The sequence below is a fragment of the Mytilus edulis genome, chromosome 12, assembly GCF_963676685.1.
Source record: "Mytilus edulis chromosome 12, xbMytEdul2.2, whole genome shotgun sequence".
NCBI classification, from domain to species: domain Eukaryota; kingdom Metazoa; phylum Mollusca; class Bivalvia; order Mytilida; family Mytilidae; genus Mytilus; species Mytilus edulis.
Genome location: NC_092355.1, coordinates 66,169,728 through 66,193,415, shown reverse-complemented (window position 1 = coordinate 66,193,415; position 23,688 = coordinate 66,169,728). Strand labels below are relative to the sequence as shown.

General features: G+C 32.2%; 1 protein-coding gene and 1 long non-coding RNA gene across 3 annotated transcripts; one reads left to right on the top strand and one right to left on the bottom strand.

The window, feature by feature from the left end:
* The first annotated feature begins 1,852 nt into the window (after positions 1-1,852).
* LOC139498953 (uncharacterized) lies at positions 1,853-14,857 on the top strand. 2 transcript variants are annotated; one of them, XR_011658054.1, is made up of 4 exons: positions 1,853-2,136; positions 3,491-3,559; positions 13,834-13,941; positions 14,375-14,857. It is a non-coding gene; the product is annotated as an uncharacterized lncRNA (long non-coding RNA). The 2 variants fall into 2 exon arrangements; XR_011658053.1 differs by having other exon boundaries at positions 3,491-3,572.
* Positions 14,858-15,479: 622 nt separating this feature from the next.
* On the bottom strand, positions 15,480-23,268 carry LOC139498952 (complement C1q-like protein 2). The gene is made up of 6 exons (XM_071287546.1): positions 23,198-23,268; positions 22,442-22,521; positions 20,579-20,611; positions 19,109-19,141; positions 17,998-18,069; positions 15,480-16,734 (listed from the first exon to the last, which is right to left on the bottom strand). The coding sequence occupies exons 2-6, from the start codon at positions 22,494-22,496 to the stop codon at positions 16,337-16,339; spliced, it is 591 nt and encodes a 196-aa protein (XP_071143647.1). The 5' UTR covers positions 22,497-22,521; positions 23,198-23,268; the 3' UTR covers positions 15,480-16,336.
* Positions 23,269-23,688: the final 420 nt, after the last annotated feature.

The window sequence follows — 23,688 nt, the reverse complement described above, 5'->3', positions numbered from 1 at the left end:
CTATGGGAAGAAAGGGGTACTATTGAAAGTATTTTTAGGCAAGACAGAAAATTACAGTACAGGGCCTTTTTCTTTAGGTATATTGTTAACGATGAAATTGGAAAGAGGATACCAATTATAACAAAAAATCCAATCAAACGAGAATAAAAGATAAAAATATAAATATTTAAAGACCCCTTTAAACTTACCATTAAACATAAACTGACTGATCCAAAAAATTTTATAAAGGGGATGGGGGGGGAGGGGCACTGACTGTAAAAAAAACAGGCCTCACTAGTCATGTCATGTACTAGTGAACAGTTCGGAACTTCCCGTGGCTTCTCAAAATTTGGCAACCTCAATTTAGTAAGTACAATTTTGATTTGCATCGACATATTGACAAACATGATAACATAAGGGACACACTGACGACATCGGAAAGATCAATGTAGGATAAAAAAAAATGAAATCAAATAGTTTAGGGGTGGGGTGGATGGGTAAACATTGCTGCAAGTTTTGCTTATCCCACATCAATTTTACATGTATATTTAATCATTTTTTCCAAAATTAAGTAAAGAAGGTGGGGGGGGGGGGGCAGTGAAAAAACTATGTTAATTAAGTTTTGTTTATTCCACATTGAACTTTTGATGTCGTCCACAAGATCTTGTGAGCTTTCCGTTGAATATAGGAGGAGAATTATAAAACAAAATATATTGTTTCACCTCAAGTGGAACAATTGATGATCAAGTCCAAAATTTAACCATTTCAAGGATCTATCAGGCTGATAATGTAGCACTGGCTATTATTAGAATCTTAATTGTATCGAGTAAATCAAGGAGACAGTAGGAAAACTCATAAGATGTTTCCTAATAATCATGATTACAAAAGAGCTTGACACGAATTTTTAACTGAAGGTCTGTCCGATTGGTAAAATTTTGATTGCACTTAAATGAATACATAAGTGACCCCCCTCCCCCTTTTCCTCCCCCGCCCATAATAAGTGTCCAAGACTTTAATTCTTCTCTGATTTAAGCTAGGATGTGTATAGTAAGTAAGTTAGTAATTTTTATTGGTTTGAAATCCAAAATCATAGGATTGATACCAAGACAATACACATTGGTTATACACAAACATGACAAACATACAGACATATATATCATACCAAATTCATAAAGATTATATATATATATATACACAGCCATGTATCACCATCATTGCTGGTGATCCGATGGATAAATCTGTTGTAGAGTTGTCACTGACTTAGACGTTCTCATACATATAATCATTTTCTGTGACTGTATCTTGCATTAATTTGTAACAATAACATCTCCATGGCTTATATAGCATGTACTGTAGTACGACGCTAAATTAAAACTGACGAGGAAAGATAACACACGGCCACCGAAAACTTTATTATTGTGAGGCCCAGGTGGTCGTGTGGTCTAGCGGGACCGCTACAAAAGGGGGGTATAGGGGTGGGTTCTAACTATATGTCCCCCTGCAAATGCATTGATCGTCCCAAAAAGGGGGGTCCAACCCCCAGAACCCCCCCCCCCCCCCTGGATCCGCCACTGATGTATGATAATGTCATGTAGGCCTATGTCTCCGATTCATGTCTTCATAGTTTTATATAAAGCCGCCGTGACTGATTTGTAGACAAATCCTTGTTTATAACAGAGGCCTATTTTAAAATACTCAGTGTACCACTTCTGAACTTGTTTGTATTTATTTTCAATACTTAAATCCCCATTCTTGATTCAAGACCGGGTTCCGGACTAAAACTCAATCATATACGTAAATGATCGTAAATGTATTCTCGAAAGCTTGACAAGTGGAATACGAAAACCCGGAAAAATCACCGTTGCCGTTTTTAACACTATGACGCAACTCATCCATGGACGCTCGTCTGCTGCTGAATTCATGTTTTACAGTTAAAAAGAATGAAAAGATATATACTAGTCTGATAGATAATACGAGGCCCTCTGGTTTTTCAAAACTGTTGGATCAACAAGTTATTATAAACAGATAAATTGAAATGGGTTGCTTGTCGATTAACTTGAAGAAACCGGGGAACGAAACGCACACAAACAAGAAAGTTGTGTTTCTTTTTGATGGATTACATACCCGCTATTTTGTACTTGGAAAGCGCACCGAAAGGTAAATATTATCATGCACATATTTAAGAAGATGCTAGTGGTATACTTTTCACGAAAAAAACATTTGAATTTATAAATTTCATCGCATGCAAACCCGAAAATCAGTCTGACAACAAAGAAAGATCAGAAGATAGACAAGAACGGACGCAATTCAACTCAACCCACTGCCAAAACGGCCTACTTTTTTAACAACACGTCTCCCTTTCTAAAAATGTCCGACTCTTGTTAAGGGCGCTACCATGCGAGTTTTATTGGAGGTGGGGGGTCACAGGCACTTGTCTCAGAAAAAAAAATTCCCTATATATACCTTAATATAACACATTAAGGTATATAGGATTTTTTTCTTCTGAGACAAGTGCCTGTGTGTGGGGTGCTTGGATGTTATTTGAAAAATATGCGGAACTGGAGTTCTGTCAACTTTTAAAAAATAATGCAGGATAACATTTTTATCGTAGCCCCCACCCCATAAAAGTCAAGTGGTGGCTTCCTTACCAACTCGTTCTGCTTTAAAAAAAAATTGCCCTACTTATAAAAAGGGTTAAAATCTGTAAAATATACATGTACTACTGCAAAGAATGGCCTTGCCCAACTTGCATGACTTGGGTAAAATCCAAATGAATATAATTAATATTTAATTGATATAAAAAATAAAAGTCTGCAAATTTGCCCTTATTTACATAAATTTGTACTTATCTAGACTACCTAGTTCAAATAATTACGACTTCTTAAAAGGCTATTGCATTTTTTTTTATTTGACGCCTTACATAATTAGTCATTAGAGTAAAGCGTCCAAAAAATAATAATAATAGCCTTTCAAGACGTCATAATAATTTGGACTACTAGACTAAACAAATTAATATATACATAAAATTGATAATGGAAATGGGGAATGTGTCAAAGAGACAACAACCCGACCATAAAGCAGACAACAGCAGAAGGTCACCAACATGTCTTCAATGCAGCAAGAAATTCTGGAGGCGTCCATCAGCTGTATATACTAGTAATATATATACTAGTTCAGTGATAATGAACGCCATACTAAACATGCTTAACTCCAAATTGTACACAAGAAACTAAAATTAAAAATAGTTCAAGACTAACAAAAGCCAGAGGCTCCTGGCTTGGGACAGGCGCAAAATTCAGGCGGGGTTAAACATGTTTATGAGATCTCAACCCTCTCCCTATACATGTACCTCTAGCCAATGCAGATGTAGGATCATGATGATATCTATTGATTTAAATTGATGTCATTTCTGAAACCATGATTGTGGATTCATATTTATTATTAAATTATTATGTACATGTAATTTATGTATTTATTTAGTGTATCATTATCTATTTGAACTTTTTTTTAGCTGACTAAAAATCAAGCTGTTTGGGCCTCCTCTTGTATATGGGAAGTGGACTCCTTGAGAAGGTGAAAGGTCTGCTTTACATGTACATAATGTTAATATAAAAATACAAAAAATGTGGTGATCAACATGATCATATTGATAGTGAATGAGAAAATAGAGGAATTTTTAAAAGTGTAAATTCACTTTTTTCCACTTATAAATCTGTCATATTGTAATTTATATGATAATAATGTTTAAATTACATAATTATTTTCAAAATAAAATATTGTTTAACGAGAAAAGAAAAATCTCCACCAGAAATCAATTGACATTGAAGTTAACTGTTAACAACAATAGGTCACTTTACATCCTTCAACAATGACTATGAGCAAAGCCAATACTGCATATTCAGTTTTTGGAAAGTTTGCTATAGCTTGCTATAGCTACTTTCCTTAGGTGTCGGCCTTAACTTCCGGTGAGACAGACTATTGCAATGTTCTGCTCCAAGATAATGTAGTACTAGTGTTCGAATTCTGATTCTTGGATATTTTGAGTTGTTACTCTTTTTAAAAGATTACATCTTGAATAAAAAAGGAATGAATGTTCACCCACAATTCAGATGAATTTAACTTCATTTTGAAAATAAATATCACAAACACTACTTTGATGATCGGCAATTGGCTGAAGAGAAAATCAAAAGAAATCTACGCGAGACAGCGTTTCATTCACAAATATATCATGAATGAATATTTTCCCGCACTTTTTTTTTACTATGTACGATATTTACAGCTGTTTATTATTGAATAAGTAAAAACCCGAGTGTACCGAAAGAGTCCGGTATGCGAGTACAAGTTGATATTTGACCAAGTTGTCGGATAATTGACAAGTGATAATGGTTTGATTTATTTTAACAATACACAGGTGATAGAATATAAAATAATCGATAATTATATGGCTTATGTCTCACACCAAGGACGCGTAAAGGTAAATACCGTCTTTAATAGAAAAGTGCATCGTTTTTGTCAAACTGACAGGGTTACACTAATGTCCTGACAATGTCCTGACAATGTCCTGACAGTGTCCTGACAGAAATGAAAATGCTTAATACTTTTTTACTGAAAGGATTTACTTGAAATTTGGAATCAAGCAAGATGAGAACTTATATTTAATAATTAAAATTTAAAAAAAATAAAAAAAATATTTATAAGAGTTAGAAAACTTGACCTGACCAACTTGACTTTTAAACTACTAATGTCCTGACCGATATGAAACGGCTAAAAAAGTTTTATTATTGACAGGATATACTTCAAATTTTATACCAAGGAAGAATAAAACATTAAATACCAAAATATTAGAAAAAAATAGAAAAAAAATATTTTCAAGAGTTAGAAAACTTGACCTGACTGACTACGTCCTCCCGTGACTAATGTCCTGACCGATGTAAAATGCTAATAACTTTTTTGTTCTTTGAAGGATTGACTTCAAATTTGATGTCAAGGAAGATTCTAACATTACATACAGAGATATAATAAAAAATATTCAAAAAACTAATTTTAAGTGATATAAAACTTGACCTGACCAACGTCGACTCTGCCCTGACTAATGTCCAGACCTGATCGATGTAGAAAATGTTAATAACTATTTTGTTATTGAATTAAAGTTCCTTACCAAGGATATTCAAAATAAGAATTTATGAGAAAAAAAATGTTTGTTAATTTTTGAAATGTTAGAAAACTTGACCTGACCAACTTGATCTTTATTATGATGAATGTCCTGACCGTTATAAAATTGCATTGCCAATAACTTTTTTTGTTATTGAAAGGGATATAACCACACAGTTTTATATCACTGAGAAAAGTATGTGATTAGAGATGCTGTAGATACTAAGTAAATGCACCGTTTCTACATTTAATATGAAAGGATTATAAAGATGTACAGAATGCAATTTAGTCCAAAGACAGTGACATGAATAATTAAAATTTAATCACACCTACATTAATTAAAATTAACACAAATTGGAGTGTTTACTTACCTATATTTTTCTTATTTATTTCACTCAATTTTTGATATTTTTAGTTAATGAGGGATTAAACATGTCAAATAACATAAATAAGGACAGGAAGCAAAGACCTTAAACTTCCAGTCTACATAGCCTTATTAGATGGCAAGTCAGCTTACGATGTTGTGGTACATGCTAATTTGGTCCGTCGTATGTTCCAGATAGACTTTACGGAACAATCCATACTATTACTAAATAATCTATATGTAAATGCATCTTCTCTTATCAAATGGAATAATACAATGTCAAAAGAGATGTTCACTATTGATCAAGGGGTCCGTCAAGGTGGGGCATTCAGCGCTGACTTATATAAAATCTACATTAATCCTCTGCTTAACATTTTAAGTACATCAGGTCTTGGTGGAAGAGAAGGGAACATAAATTGTTGTGCTCCTACATGTGCTGACGATGTAGCACTTGTCTCCAACAACCCTCTAGAATTACAAACCATGATTAACATTGCTTTGGGTTTTAGCAAAAGAGAAGGGTATTTATTACAGCCTACAAAAAGCGTTATTATTCCAGTAAAAACATGCCGCAAATTTTATGAAATTGAAGATGGATTTTGGAAATTAAATGGAAAAAACATGCCAATTGTTTCGAACGCCTCACACATAGGAATTCAAAAATCTGACAAAAATTCTGCTGAATCAACAGTTAATGAAAATATAAAGAAAGCACGTAGAGCGATGTACATTTTAATGGGTACAGGCCTCCATGGAGAGAATGGTTTAGATAGTAAAACTTCAATAGCATTGATAAGAACATATATTCTGCCAACTTATGGTTTGGAAATTTTATTACCTAAAGGAAAAATACTAAATAATATATCTATTCAATATAAAAAATGGATCAAACAAATTCTGTCTTTAAATTCCAACGTAGCAGACTCTGCAGTTTATACTTTATCTGGTTTACTCCCTATAGAAGCTGAAATCCATGTCAAAGCTATCAATCTTTTTGGAAACATATCTAGAGCGAATAGTGATTCAATTGAATGGCGGCTAGCCGAAAGACAGTTACAGATAAAACCCCATATTAGTTGCAGCTGGTTTATTGAAGTCAAGGAATTGTGTTTAAAATATGAAATTAATGATTTATATGCTTATTTAAACAATCCGTTATCAAAATTCCAATGGAAAAGCTAGTTAAATTCAAAATTCATGACTATTGGACATCTAAAATTACTGATGAGTCAAAAGGTTACTCAACTCTTAAATTTATGGACCATAAATATAATATTGGATCCGTACATCCTTTAGCTATATCAGTTAATGCAAATCTAAAGGACATCAGAAAAATTCCTGTACGTCTTAAAATTTCAACTGAGAACTATATTCTACAAACCCACAAGGCATCATTTTCAACGAATAATTATATAAGTCCAACTTGTAAACTCTGTGGCAAAGCGAATGAAACGGTGGAACATTTTATTCTTTTGTGTGAAAAGTTAGAAGAGACAAGAATACCACTTTTGTCAAAGATCTTAGATAATGGAAGCCTGATCCTAGCCAAAGTTGCAACTTCGTTTCCAATTGATCTTATCCAACTAATTATCAATCCGTTCTGTTATGTAGACATTAATGCAAACAGAACTGTTTTTGAGGAAACCAGTAACTTTTTGGAACCCCTGTGTAGACAGTTGCTTTATAATATGCATAACAAACGCTATGCTTTATTAGCTAATATAGATAAGCAAGGCAGTAGAAAATCTAACTTCTAATTGCTTAATAGTGTAGTTTAGAAAGATTGGCCTTGCAAGTACATAACGGGCACACATGGTCCCAGAATGAGTTGTTTTTGTATTCAAAGAACATTTAGTTATATTTCTATCAAAGATTTTTCTTATGTTTTATTTGTGTATGTAACATAAATTCTTGAGGTGGCGGAAATTTTTTATATTTTAATATATGAAGTGATGCGCGTTGTATTGTGTTATATTGCGTATTGACATTTTCCTCTGTGTGAATGGAGGTGTGCCTTGATTGGCAGAACTACGATTACAGATTACAGATTACAGAATGGGCTTCTTTTGATTTCAATATATTGTTTTTACAAGCATTCAAAGTAGAATTTTGTTAGAATCACACAGAAATATAAAAACTCTCATAAATTCCTATATTTAATGCTATCATCTTCCTTGGTAAGGAACTTAAGTCATTTTTTTTTCAATAATAAAAAGTTATTAACATTTTCTGCATCGGTCATGACATTAGTCTGAGCAGAGTCAACGTTGGTCAGGTCAAGTTTTTTAACTATTTAAATTATATTTTTTAAATCTTTTTCTTGTATCTATATATCTATAAAAAATTCATGACTATTGGACATCTAAAATTACTGATGAGTCAAAAGGTTACTCAACTCTTAAATTTATGGACCATAAATATAATATTGGATCCGTACATCCTTTAGCTATATCAGTTAATGCAAATCTAAAGGACATCAGAAAAATTCCTGTACGTCTTAAAATTTCAACTGGGAACTATATTCTACAAACCCACAAGGCATCATTTTCAAAGAATAATTATATAAGTCCAACTTGTAAACTCTGTGGCAAAGCGGATGAAACGGTGGAACATTTTATTCTTTTGTGTGAAAAGTAAGAAGAGACAAGAATACCACTTTTGTCAAAGATCTTAGATAATGAAAGCCTGATCCTAGCCAAAGTTGCAACTTCGTTTCCAATTGATCTTATCCAACTAATTATCAATCCGTTCTGTTATGTAGACATTAATGCAAACAGAACTGTTTTTGAGGAAACCAGTAACATTTTGGAACCCCTGTGTAGACAGTTGCTTTATAATATGCATAACAAACGCTATGCTTTATTAGCTAATATAGATAAGCAAGGCAGTAGAAAATCTAACTTCTAATTGCTTAATAGTGCAGTTTAGAAAGATTGGCCTTGCAAGTACATAACGGGCACACATGGTCCCAGAATGAGTTGTTTTTGTATTCAAAGAACATTTAGTTATATTTCTATCAAAGATTTTTCTTATGTTTTATTTGTGTATGTAACATAAATTCTTGAGGTGGCGGAAATTTTTTATATTTTAATATATGAAGTGGTGCGCGTTGTATTTAGTGAATGGCTATTATTTATTTTGATTTTATTGAACCATAAAACTAATTTTTGACTCTTCACATTGAATAATCCGCGAAGCGGATTATGTAAAATGTGAAGAGTCAAAAATTAGTTTTATGGTTCAATAAAATCAAAAGAAATTATTGCCATTCATTATAAATAAATTTCTATCAAAAATAAGGCTCAAAGAACTTTTTATATTATTTATATTAACAATGACAACGTACACACATGTTAGCGTATGAATACGCAACGTCAGAGTGGGCGTGTCGCCATCAAAATTGACAACATTGAAAATAAAACTAATAATTTTAACCAATCAGAAGACAGTCAAAACACCAAATTTATTTATTGTGTTATATTGCGTATTGACATTTTCCTCTGTGTGAATGGAGGTGTGCCTTAATTGGCAGAAATACGATTACAGATTACAGATTACAGAATAGGCATCTTTTGATTTCAATACATTGTTTTTACGAGCATTCAAAGTAGAATTTTGTTAGAATCACACAGAAATATAAAAACTCTCATAAATTCCTATATTTAATGCTATCCTCTTCCTTGGTAAGGAACTTAAGTCATTTTTTTTTTCAATAATAAAAAGTTATTAACATTTTCTGCATCGGTCATGACATTAGTCTGAGCAGAGTCAACGTTGGTCAGGTCAAGTTTTTTAACTATTTAAATTATATTTTTTAAATCTTTTTCTTGTATCTATATAATATTTAGTATTATAATCTTCATTGACATCAAATTTGAATTCGATCCTTTAAAGAATAAAAAAGTTATAGGCATTTTACATCGGTCAGGACATTGGTCATGGGAAAGACGTAGTTGGTGAGGTCAAGTTTTCTAACTCTTGAAAATATTTTTTTTCTTATTTTTTCTTATATTTTTGTATTAAATGTTTTAATCTTCCTTGGTATCGAATTTGAAGTCTATCCTGTCAATAGTAAAGCAATTTGTTGCTGTTTCATATCGGCCAGGACATTAGTATATTCAAAGTCAGGTCAAGTTTTCTAACTCTTATAAATATTTATTTTATTTTTTTTTAATTTTATTTATTTAATATAAGTTCTCATCTTGTTTGATTCTAAATTTCAAGTAAATCCATCCAATAATAAAAAAAGTATTAAGCATTTTCATTTCTGTCAGGACACTGTCAGGACATTGTCAGGACATTAGTGTAACCCAAACTGACATCGATCTGAAAGTTTTGATGCCAAAAATCATTTGAAAACTTTTAATTGCGTTATTACTAGCTGTTTCAAATTCCAATATTATTGTGGATATAAGGACCTTTACTCGTTCAGCATGCTCAAGTGGATCAAACTGACAAGAGAAAAATATTGTCTTATTGACAATTAGTATCATAGCATCCGAATATTTTAAAAGCAACCGAGTCATCATATCAAGACTGAGATCAAGCTATAGACAAGTGCTGTAGAAATTATTAAAATGATTTAATAACATTTGTACATGTTACTGACATATGTTACTGACATGTACTAGCAAAATGGCTTTTTTAGTGCTTAACAATGCAATGGCGGATCCTGAATTTTTTATCCTCACACTTTATTCCTGGTGCAGTTTGATTCTTTAAGATTGACCTATAATTAACTGTGTGTCGTCCTTACACAGAGGCAATGATTACTAGCATATCAAATAAATGACTTAAAACAAAAATCTCAAATAGCATTGCCTCAATGGTAATTACACAGCAGCAACTGAAATGTGTTACATGGTTATAAAGCACATCAGATCAACATTGTATGAATCTAGTGTATATAAACTTTTTATTCCTGAGGTCATACTACTATTTTTATGCCCCCATCATATTGAGTTATCATCCTTGTTTTTTCTGTAAGTATGTGCATCCCTTACTTGTACGTACGTCCATACATCCCAAAATTGATTTCTGTTCTCTTACTTTAGTTTGCCTGTACCAAATTTTATGAAACTTATACGCAATGCTTATATTAACCACAAAACACAAGTCAAGTTTGAATTTTGTTGGCGTCACTTTTACCATTCTAGATGTAAAGGGGTGAAATTTTCAGTATACCATATCAAGTATATAAGCCCTTATATATAAGTTTGACTTGTAGCTTTCTTCGGTTATACATTTATCAGGTGAACATAATACGGTCTTTAGATTTAGAAGTATAGATATATAAAACATGAATGTGTCCGTAGTACATGCATGCCCCATCTGCCGTGACTATCATTTTCTATGTTCAGTGGATCGTGAAAATGGAATCCGATACCGATACCAATAGTATATTCACCTGTTACCTATTACCTTATCTGTACGTTTCTCATCTGACAGCTGCACCACCAAACTGTGTATTTCGGATTTTGCTATGTACACGGGTTATAATCACAGGGTTGACACTATTAAATAAATTCAATCATTGTCAAATTGTTCCCTATTGTAGTATTTTAAGCAGTAAGACTTTCTAAGATGACAATACGAATACTAAAAATCTGGACTTAAAATAAGGCGTATAGGTACAGTTTTTAATTTGTTAGCGGGCATGACATAAACCAGTGAATCAAAGAATTCAACTTTATTTATAACTAAATTACTAAATATAGGACAATGCTGTTGATTAAAAAATACTCCATTTCAAACCTTTTGTTTTCCGAATGATTAATATTACCAATAATTGCTAAGTTTCAGGTCGACGGGTTCAAACAGAAAAATTTGAAAGCAGAGAAAACTGCATCTTATAATCGTCATGACTTTATCAGATGACAATCCCAATACTAAAATAAGGCTCACGCATAGTTATATACTTTAATTCAGTCACGGACCCGCAATATGACGGGTGTGTTCTAAGTTTCAAATTGATTGGACTTCAGCTTCATCAAAAACTACCTCGACCAACAACTTGAACCTGAATGGGACAGACAGACGAACGGACGGATGAACGGTCGTACAGACCAGAAAACATAATGCTCATACATGAGGCGTAAAAAGTTATTTTTTTTTGAAATTGCTGGCGAGACAATGGATTAGTTTGAAAAATCAAAAACTGTGATTAAATACATATTTGAAACAATATACGTCTATAACCTATTTGAAATAATACACATATACAGTTGCAAACTTTCCAGAGGTGCTATCCAGCACTTTGATTAAGGACCCTATATGAGAATCACAAATTTGTAAATCTATTCAAACAAGAAAACTAAGAGACTGATTTATACAATGTAAAATATAAAAAACAGAACAAAAAAAATAATAAGATAAACAGCAACATAAGACAAATCGAACCACTAAATTACACTTATTTAGTTAGAAATATGTGTCGGATACATTTACAATGTAAAATATAAAAAACAGAACAAAAAAAATAATAGGATAAACAGCAACATAAGACAAATCGAACCACTAAATTACACTTATTTAGTTAGAAATATGTGTCATGCATTGCAAATTATCAGACATACCTTGATCTGTAATCTGTAATCGTAGTTCTGCCAATCAAGGCACACCTCCATTCACACAGAGGAAAATGTCAATACGCAATATAACACAATACAACGCGCATCACTTCATATATTAAAATATAAAAAATTTCCGCCACCTCAAGAATTTATGTTACATACACAAATAAAACATAAGAAAAATCTTTGATAGAAATATAACTAAATGTTCTTTGAATACAAAAACAACTCATTCTGGGACCATGTGTGCCCGTTATGTACTTGCAAGGCCAATCTTTCTAAACTACACTATTAAGCAATTAGAAGTTAGATTTTCTACTGCCTTGCTTATCTATATTAGCTAATAAAGCATAGCGTTTGTTATGCATATTATAAAGCAACTGTCTACACAGGGGTTCCAAAAAGTTACTGGTTTCCTCAAAAACAGTTCTGTTTGCATTAATGTCTACATAACAGAACGGATTGATAATTAGTTGGATAAGATCAATTGGAAACGAAGTTGCAACTTTTCAAAATGCCCATGGGGGTTTTGCGTGCAAGATGGCTGTCATAGTCCTGAAAAACCTTCAAAGGGGCATTCAAATAAATTTTAATGTTGTTTTTTTGGCCTCTTCACACTTTTATAAGCCTAATGTCATTGTAAAATTAATTGTTTTGTTTAAAATTGTGGACAAAATTGCTCTTTCAAAATTTTGATTTGGGATCCTCCATGGGGGAAATTTCCCGCAAATAGTGACAGTTGGCAGGTATGGAAATTTATAAAAAGAAAACTAAAAGGAGGTTTTCTGAATAGCTATAAATCAGTCATCAAAGTTTAATGACATTTTAAGGATACATGTATTTCCAAAAACTTGAAAGTCACCCCGGCCCTTTTCTTATGACATGTATGAAGAAAATCTTTTAACTCAGCAACTGACAAACTTTAATTTATAAAAATCAAATGGGAGCTTACAACAAAAAATATTAACAATTTAACTAAGTTTCATGATATTCAGCATTTTTATGTCCCACTCAACGAAGTTTTGTGGGGTATAATGTTTTTGACCTGTCTGTCTGACGTCAAGTCCTGTTTCTTGTCATCACAACTGTTCTCAAACCACACAACAGAATTTCATGAAATCTTTTTAGATAATAAGGACATACAATGTAGATGTGCATATCGACAGGAAATTAAGATTCAATTTTTTTTCTAGGAGTTAAGCCCCTTTGAACTTATTTGCTTTAATGTACTACTTCAACAGTTTGTTATTGTAACTCCCCTGAATCCACACAACCGAATTTCATGAAACTTTGTAGATAATAAGGACATACTATGTAGATGTGCATATCGACAGGAAATTACAATTCATTTTTTTTTCTAGGAGTTATGCCCCTTTGAACTTATTTGCTTTATTACTACTTCAACAGTTTGTCATTGCAACTCCTCTGAATCCACACAACAGAATTTCATGAAACTTAGTAGATAATAAGGACATACTATGTACATTTGTAGATGTGCATATTGACAGGAAATTATGATTCAATTGAAGTTTATCAATTGCCAAGGTACATTGAAAAGTTGTTCTTTTATTAAAATCTGCACATATATAGGATTTTTTTATAAGCTTAAACTTGATCTTCTTTCTGTTGTTAGCTTACATTTTGTTTCAATTTACTTAAAAAGTAAAAGTATATAGGAAAGGTATAAATTAGTGAGCATCGGTTCATACTACATGTAGTTTTTGTCTGGACTTCTTGATTAATTTACATATATATATACAATTTTAGCTTGTTACCAAATGAAAGGAAAGGACATTATTGGCAAGGATTGATATTACTGGTGAACATGTTTGTCATGTAGGTGTGAATGCCCTGCAAAACAGACCTGATATCAAAGTAAGTTCATCTGTAGAATTGCAGTTAATTTAAATAATTTTATGTTATCTACCTAAAACTGTTTCACGTTTAATTGTACATGTACACTGTTGCTTATTTTTCTCACTTTCTGATTCAATGCATGCATTAAGCCTTACTCTGCTCGCCTCTTTCTGCTCCATACACACACACTTGAGATGTCAGAAATTCAGACTATCATAGCATTTACATTACAAACTTACCTATTCAGACTGGCCTATATTATGTATTGATAAGTTAACGCTGTTATCATTTAGAAAACATAAAATATTTGCCACTGGACATTCAAATAAGCAAAAAAAAAACGACCAGTTAATGATTTTGCATTAACAGAATGAATTTGCAAACATATAGTAATTAACTTATGTAATTCATGGAAGTTAGATTAATATTCTTTATGAATATTTTATTTCAGTTACCATCACAGTGAACATGGTGAAGAATAACCAATACCATGAATACAGGACATAAAAGACTACCTCACAAACTTGGGAATTTTACAAAAAATAGAACGTTTAAATTTACAAAGAAGACATTTATTTTGACATCCATAGACTTGGAAAGTAAAGAAATTATAATGTGAATATAAATCCTTGGAATTAAAAATTTTAACTTTGAAGAAGATTGAAGATTATGTTTGTTCTAAAAAAGTTTGAAGAAAAAGGATACATTCAAAACTAAAAAGGAAACATTACAGTATTCTCAATGTATACTCTTGAGATCAATTACTCTTGATATTTATTAAAAGGACTTATAAAAGTAAGGACATTTGGTTGAATTGCCAATGAGAAAAATATCCACCAGAGTTCACATGATGTGATAGCTAGATGGATAAATCTGTTGTAGAGTTGTCACTGACTCAGACGTACTTATAAATATAATTATTTTCTGTGACTGTATATTACATTAATTTGTAGGATCCTTTACTATGGATAATTCAGCTGATCTGTAACAATAACATCTTCATGCCTTATATATCATGTACTGTAGTACGCCGCTAGATTAAAACTGACGAGGAAAGGTAACACACGGCCAGCGAAAGCTCTTTTTTTGAGAGCCCAGGTGGTCGTGTGGTCTAGCGGGACGGCTGCAGTGCAGGCGATTTGGTGTCACGATAACACAGTAGCATGGGTTCGAATCCCGTCGAGGGAAGAACCAAAAATTTGCGAAAGCAAATTTACAGATCTAACATTGTTGGGTTGATGTTAAGACGAGTTGTATATACATTATGTACACAGCCATGTATCACCATCATTGTCATTTGATGGCGATCCCATGGATACATCTGTTGTAGAGTTGTCACTGACTCAGACGTACTTATATATATATATATATATATATATATATATATATATATAGTGAGCTATTATAGGTCACCATATGTCCTCCAACAATGAAAAAAATGAACTATATAGTGTGTTGTGAAAAGGTTTGGACATGACAAAAAGAGAAAAATAAGAGCCTTATTTTATCAAGTTAATACATGAAAGCAAAATATAAACCAAAGACCACTCTTGAAATATTATGTAAAATGTTTAAAAGATATCATCAATATTCAATAAACAACAAGTCACTGTATGACAGAAAGTTCTATGACAAAATCCTTGTATGTGTATTGCATCAGAATATTTTTTTTAGATAGAACACTAGGAGACTATATACATGATATAAGGAAATGCAAATAAAAAGTATCATCACCTTAAAAAAAAGTATAGCATTTTATCATTGACAGTTTCATCAAAAGTTTCAGCAATACATTGCAACTGTAACATAAAAATCAAACTATACTATATACTATAATAAGTGTGTTATATATACTACAATAAGTGTGTTATATACTATAATATATATATATATTATAATGCATATTTATAATAGACGTTATACGTCCGTGGTACAAAACATCCGTATTACAGACGTGGTACTAAACGTCCGTATTACGGACGTGGTACTAAATATCCGTATTACGGACGTTTTACGGATGGGAAGCAACGGACGTTTTACGTCCGTGGTACTATTCGTCCGTAGACGTGCCGTATAATACGGACGTATTACGGATTTTTTACGGACGTAAAACGTCCGTAGCTATTTTACCTGTGTACTGAATACAATTTCAAAATATAAATGAAATTGAGAATGGAAATGGGGAATATATCAAAGATACAACAACGACCCAACCAAAGAGCAGACAACAGCCGAAGGCCACCAATTGGTCTTCAACGCAGCGAGAAAATCCCGCATCAGGGGGAGGGGGGTGCATCAGCTGGCCCCTAAATAAGTTTATAACAAATTGATTGATCGACTTATGATTAAAAAACATAACGGTTACATGCACAGCTACAATAATACAGTTGTCTGGTCACAAAAAAGATATAGCTCAAAACAGACGAAATCCAGCAAAACTAGAATAGAAATCAATGGTACAGACTGTTCCCTGGTAGCCATGGTTCTTAGCCCATACTGTGTTTCCCCTTTCAAGGTATATAGTAACAAATGTGGTATCTCCAAGTTGCGATTTCGGACCAGATTCAGCAAAGGCGGTTGCCAAACTATCGCCATCCTTAATGATATCAACCCAGCATGTTTTACCTTGGTTCGAACGAATATTAAGCATGAACACATACATGCCACATCCAGGCGCGATAAACTCTCCAGTATTTGGATTGTAGCTCTCTGTACTATCAAAAACCTTTGAATCGAACTTGACTGTACCATCATCAGGAATTATTCCTGTATCTTTAGAAATTCGATAAGTGAACGCTACATTTAATGGTGCTGAAAAAAAGAAGAAAAAATTTAAAAAAAATCAAAGATTGAATACATTTTGTAAAAACACATGTGATCTTAACATACATGTTGATAAGAAAAACAGAAATATTGCTTTAATACTTTTTGCAAATATTTCTGAGGATGTATCAAATATGTTTCAATGCTATTCATATTCTATCAATACCTTTTTCATTTCATAATAACGCGCTACATGTACCTTTGCATTTCGGGTTCTATCCCGCGTTTACAGATTTGTCTGAATCATATGTTTACTTATCCAGGATAATTTATCGTCCCTCACGTAATATATTTTTAGCTGAATGTGCCATCTGTATTGCACCTACAACCCTTTTGTATTAAATTATTTTCCCTGAAGCGTATATTTATAAGACATTTTAACAGTTTAACAGAATTACAAGAGTTTTTTTGTTAAATGGTTTGCATTGTTTAAGGTTATATATATATATATATATATATAAAATAAATGACACAAATACTGAACTCTGAGGAAAATTCAAAACGAAAATCCCAAAATTAAAACCTACAACACATCTTACGAATGGTTAACATCTGTAATATTCCTGACTTGGTACAAGCTTTTCTTAAGTAGAACATGAAGGATAAGATAAAAATGCAAATTGCGAATCACTTCGTGTACCTTTTGAATGTTTTATTATACGGTAAATTGGCTTGTAAAGATGATTACCGCACCATAGAAATATTCTTTATATAAACATCATGGAATTAAGCTGTGTGCCCACACAATGACTTAAAAAAACTCATCAGATACGAAGTGTTTTCAAAATACAGCTTACGTTACAGTAACGCAATCTATTTCTATTTCTGTTTTATGCTGTAATTGAGCTTTTTCTTGATTATCATGACAAATTAAAAGTAAATTTGTTTAACAATAATATGATATGCTTAATTATTACTTTCTTATTAAGCGCAAGACACCAAGCTTAATAACCAAAAAGGACATAAAACGCATACTTTTTGTACAAATAAGAAAATGTGATATGATTGCCAACGAGACAACTCATCACAAGAGACACAATGACACATCAATAAACAACTTGAAGTCACTATTCGGCCTTCAAAAGGAGCAAAACGTTTAGTATATATATATGTTACAGATTTTACTTGTAACGTCATATTCGCCATAGATACGGAATCTGCCATAGATTTGGAATCTGCCATAGATTTGGAATCTGCCATAGATTTGGAACCCGCCATACATTTGAGTCCTACACATATATTTAGACTTACGGCTTTCACTCGCAACACGCTTTGACGAATCAACTTGATTTTCAAAGTCCAAGTTGTCTAAGTCAGACCTTCCTGAAATGGAAAATAACATGTGAGGTTAAAAAGTAAATATTGAGTCAGAATTTTCCGTAGACGTAACTTGAGTAACTTTTGCATTTTCTGCATGATATCTTCGTTTTGTTTGAAGAGTGAACATCACATAATTTAGAATTCGATACACACGTGACCTATAGTTGTTAGTTTTTGTGTCTTTTTGGTCTCTTGTGGAGAGTTTTCTCATTGGCAATCATACCACATCTTCTTTTTTTGTATTATAAAATTCAGAAATGCATAAAACATTATATGATTAAATGCACATTAGAACTGTTTACCGCTGATCTTTAAACTATCGTTTGCTATTAGTTTAAACATATTGATTTACAATGGATTGGGAAACATGTTATTGCAACTTATATTAATCCCTTTCTTATTTGCGGGTGCGAGTGCTGCCTTGTTGCGGCATGGCCCTGCTCTTTTTCAAAATTTACAAGGCTGTCGTTCACAGGCAAGAAAAAAAATGGTTCTCTCTTAACACGGGTCAGTCATTTATCGTCCATTTCCTACGGACTATCATCTTTCCTCAAGACCATGTGAAGTCGTGATGGGTTTTAACTCAGAATATTCTATTGATGCAAAACAATATAATTACTATTGATAGATATTGCCATGTAACCACAGTCTTTAGGAAAGGACAGTAAAAATTGTATGACATTTTGAACACGCAGGTAAAACCACTTATATAACAGGATTAACATTGCTTTGATATTTGATACTTATAACAGATAACTATGAGAACTTTAAAAGTACGGTGCATCATAAACCTATGAAGACCTGGCTGGCATGAAATATGTTTCATATTTGTATTATAGTGTTATATCAGGTTGCACTTTAATAAAACAATATATACATATGTATCTAGAATGATCAGTCCGACAGTGGATAAATCGATACTAAATGTTTAGCAAGTTTGTACAGCGTTGAGTATCTATGTCCATCATTTTTGCAAATGTAGTCATCCAAAAAAACGAGACAAAAATGGATACGTTTTGAGGACTAAATTAATTTTACTTACTGTTTTCCCTAATTAGTTGCAATCCAAACATTCCTGAAAATATAGACATAGATATAACAAGAGCATTCAACGTTTATAAAACCAGTTAGAAAAGAGATAAAAACTGTAACTAGTAAATTGCGGCAGGAATAATAGAAACCATTTATAAAATTATTTTATATAGATATAGGAAGATGTGGTGTGAGTGCCAATGAGACAACTCTCCATCCAAATAATTTTTAAAAAAATAAACCATTATAGGTCAATGTACGGCCTTCAACACGGAGCCTTGCCTCACACCGAACAACAAGCTATAAAGGGCCCCAAAATTACTACTGAAAAACCATTCAGACGGGAAAACCAACGTTCTAATCTATATAAAATTAAAAAAAACGAGAAGCGAGAAACACGCATAAATTACATAAACAAACGACAACTACTGTACATCAGATTCCTGACTTAGGACAGGTGCAAACATTTGCAGTGGGATTAAACGTTTTAATGGATCCAAACCTTCTCCCTTTTTCTGAAACAATAGCATATCATCACAACATAGAAAAACACACGATAAAATATCAATTGGCAGGCTTAACTCAATAAAAAAACGTACATTAATACACTATAAACGAATAAATTTGATCTGCGATATCTGAATGCAAGTGCACAGTTAATAAAATATTAGGGACAAACATTCAAGGCAAAAAAGCAAACAAACAAGTCCAAACAAAGCCATGTCAAGACACCACTGCGAAATATTTAACCCTTCGAAAATATTCACTTTAGAAAAAAAAACGGTTTAAAAAAAAATATAGGTAGATCGTGAAGTTTATATAAATGCAGTAAGAAGAAGTGATATTCCAAATAATCAAAGCTGGAATATAAACAAGATCCATATAAATATAAAACAACAAAAAAGCATTATAAACATTATCAACAGGTCGAATTAACAAGAAAATACGATTTGAGAGTACTTGCAGTTACTGACAGCTAGTTAAAAGCCAAAAACAATTAATAATAAAAAAAATCATGCATCAGAGACTAAAATCAACTAAAACACATCCCAGGGATTTAGTATTTTAACGTCATGAACAGTCAGAGAAGACATGACTTGTGCAATGCCAAAAATAAATGTATCGACAGGTAGTAGGATAGTGAGGAGCGACTGCTATAGAGATAAAAATTAACGTGTCTGTGTCTCTATACATCCCGCCTCAAAAGAAGATACAATTTAGTTATGTTTTAATTTGCTAATGACAAAATCGATATTAGTGCCAATGTAAACTATAAACGTTTGCTTTTTTCTGTCACCTTACAACTGCCAACTTACATTTTCGAGCAATTAAAGTCATATGAAAAGAGAAATTAGTGTTTTGGGGGAAATAATTTACCCTGGTTTGTTGGTAACAAAACAAGGAATCCGCATATCTGACACAAATTCCTAAACCTGGCATAAGTACATCCGTTAAAGTATATAATATTTAATCAACTTACTGTGTTTCTTATACTGCGATCCTTCCAACATTCCTGAAAAGGAATTGAAATATATGAATTACCAATCTAAATCTTGGATTGTATGTTTTAAATGAGTTGTTGGATAAATAACTACCGTTCTGTGACCCTTTGAAATCCCTAAATAAGGTATACTTGTTGATTTCTAATTGATGAACAAATTAGAAATTAGATTCAAAACTGTTATTATACCAAATTTCTGTTGTTTGGGGTAAGGTATTTTTAAATACCATCCCAAGGTTATAGAAAAGACAAAGGAGAAAGGAACATGGGAACCGGAATACATCAGACCTTGTCCGATACAATGATGAATTTAGTCTTCAAATGTCCTCGGGAGTGCTTAAACTATTTCCTATAATCTTGGGTTGGTATTTAAAAAGGGCCATACCTAAACAATCTCATAACAGCTTTCAATCTCATTTCTAATTTTTTCATCAATAGTTTTCATTTTTCCCATATTTTTGTCATCGTTGGACCGTTTCATCTCTTTAAAATGTTTTTCCGTCAGTGTCATTTATCAATTTTTTTGTGCAGAACATACCAAAATGATAATCCAACAAATTTAATGAAAACAGACTTACAATGCAATGGGTAAAAAAAACCGAAAAATTGCAATGAAGAGTGAAGATCGATATGGAATAATATTTATTTAATTTTAAACTATGGAAAGAAGTTTAATTTCTATGCGTAGATTGTTAATCTGTCGCATTCAGCATTTCGTTGTTCAATGCAAATACTTTATTGTGTCAATCCTTCTAGGTTGTGTCAATGTTTACATTGTTAAGTGAACACGTATATTTTCGATCTCAAGCTGTTAAAAGTAAAATCACAAAAATACTGAACTTAGAGGAAAATACAAAAAGGAAAGTTCCTAACCAAATGGTAAAATCAAAAGTTAATACACACCATACCCGGACGAATGGATAATAACTGTCATATTCCCAACTTGGTACATGTATTTTCTTTTGTAGAAATTGGTGGATTTAACTTAGATTTACAGCTAGATAAACCTCTCGCTTGTATTGCAGTCGCACAAAATTCCATTATATTGACAACGATGTGTAAACAAATCAAACAGTCATTGTAACATACAAATTAGACAAGCAACAAAATAACCATAGTCTACAAGTTCATTCTTATTGAGACACTTACCAACAAAGACATGAAATACGACAAGCAACAAAACAACCATAGTCAGCAATTTTGTTCTTATTGAGTAACTCAACTTCGAATACGGCAAGCAACAAAACAACCGAAGTCTGCAAAATAGTCCCTATTGAGCAACTTTCCTACAATTACGACAAAAAATAAACCCATAGTCTGCAATTTCGTTCTTATGAGTAACTTTTCTACAAATACGACAACCAATAAGACAACAAAAGCCTACACATTAGTCCCTATTGAGTAACTTTCCTACAAAAATGACAAACAACAAACCATCCAAATAGTTATCAAAGGTACCAGGATTATAATTTAGTACGCCAGACGCGCGTTTCGTCTACATAAGACTCATCAGTGATGCTCAAATCAAAATATTTATAAAGCCAAACAAGTACAAAGTTGAAGAGCATTGAGGATCCAAAATTCCAAAAAGTTGTGCCAAATACGGCTAAGGTAATCTATGCCTGGGATAAGAAAATCCTTAGTTTTTTTCGAAAAATATAAAGTTTTGTCAACAGGAAATTTATAAAAGGCCTGCACATAAGTCCCTATTGAGTAACTTTCCTACAATTACGACCAAAAAAAAAAATACAACCAAAGTTTGCACTTTCGTTCTTATGAGTAACTTACCTATAAAAACACCAAGCAACCAAACATCCAAGTCTACACTATTGAGTAACTTACCTATAAAAACAACAAGTAACAAAACAACCAAAGTCTGCACTTTTGTTTGAATCATCTTTAATTGCTGTTTGAAGAATTTGCTGAAAGTTAATTTGACATGACATTATATATATAGAATCGATACTGTTGATTCATTTATTTTCGTGGATATCAATTTTCGTAAAAAAAACTAAAATGTTCGTAACTAAAGGCTGAATTTAGTGATTTTGCCAAAGTCAACATACAGGTCTATGACAATTTTTCATTCGCTGAATTTTTAATTTTGTGGTAAACCTGTACCCACGAAACAAAGGAAAAGTGGTATCTAACGAAAAATAATGAATCAACAGTATGTTCGTTTCTGACAATTGATTCTTTTACAAAAATAGCTGAAAAATCTGCATTTCAAAAGATCATTTATAAGTAACATTTTTTTATAATTAATTCATTAAATTGAATTAAATTAATTTAAAGGGAAAAAAACTATATCTAATATAAAAAAAAAAATATACATCGGTGATTTTTTCATAAAATTGGTACAAATTATTTTCATACATATTTCAGTATTTAGGCACGATCTTCAACAAGTGGTTTCCTTGTTCCTCTTTTCATCTTATTCCGATATGTCACAGTTTGACGTCGCGAAAATAAATTATACTGAGATATGTGTTGTCCTTTCAAATCGATGATAGAATTATTTTTGCATATATATACTTAATTTGAAATGTGAATAATAAATATCGACAAACAAGGACTAGAAAATATTTTGAAACTTACTGTGAGTAGAAAATCAGCACACTCCCACTCCACTTTTCTCCAAATGTAAATTTTTCTGTACAACAATGTTATTTATACCACAAAATTGTATTTGAAAACGTTCATAATTAAAATAACCTTCAGAAAACTGCGCAGTTGTGAATGTACAAATAAAGATAAGAAAAAGTCTGCCACATTTTTTTTACAAATTGCTTTCCTTACTAAATGGTTTGTAGATAATGTATTCCAAAAATAAATCTTAATCTGTTCATCTCGGTCTTCAGCCACCCATACATTAATGAAAAGTACATACAGTATTTTTATTTTTAAAAGGCTGCTACATGTTTACAGCACATGCTTAACATGAGTGAAGTTATAATACTGTGCGTTATTGAATGATATATATTCTTAATGAGATGGCTACACAAAATAATCCCCATTTCTCACAAGACCGTCGTGCAAGTACATTACCGAGCACTTTTTTTTTATAAATTTTGTATTGATCTTGTTGG

What these genes read in the sequence shown, in the direction of transcription:
- LOC139498952 (XM_071287546.1), bottom strand. Translation starts at nt 22,496, where the DNA reads ATGATTCAAACAAAAGTGCAGACTTTGGTTGTTTTGTTACTTGTTGTT. An exon ending in GTTACTTGTTGTTTTTATAG is followed by an intron (nt 20,612 to 22,441) that starts GTAAGTTACTCA and finishes ATTCCTTTTCAG; the next exon opens with GAATGTTGGAAGGATCGCAG. An exon ending in GCAACTAATTAGGGAAAACA is followed by an intron (nt 18,070 to 19,108) that starts GTAAGTAAAATT and finishes TTTCCATTTCAG; the next exon opens with GAAGGTCTGACTTAGACAAC.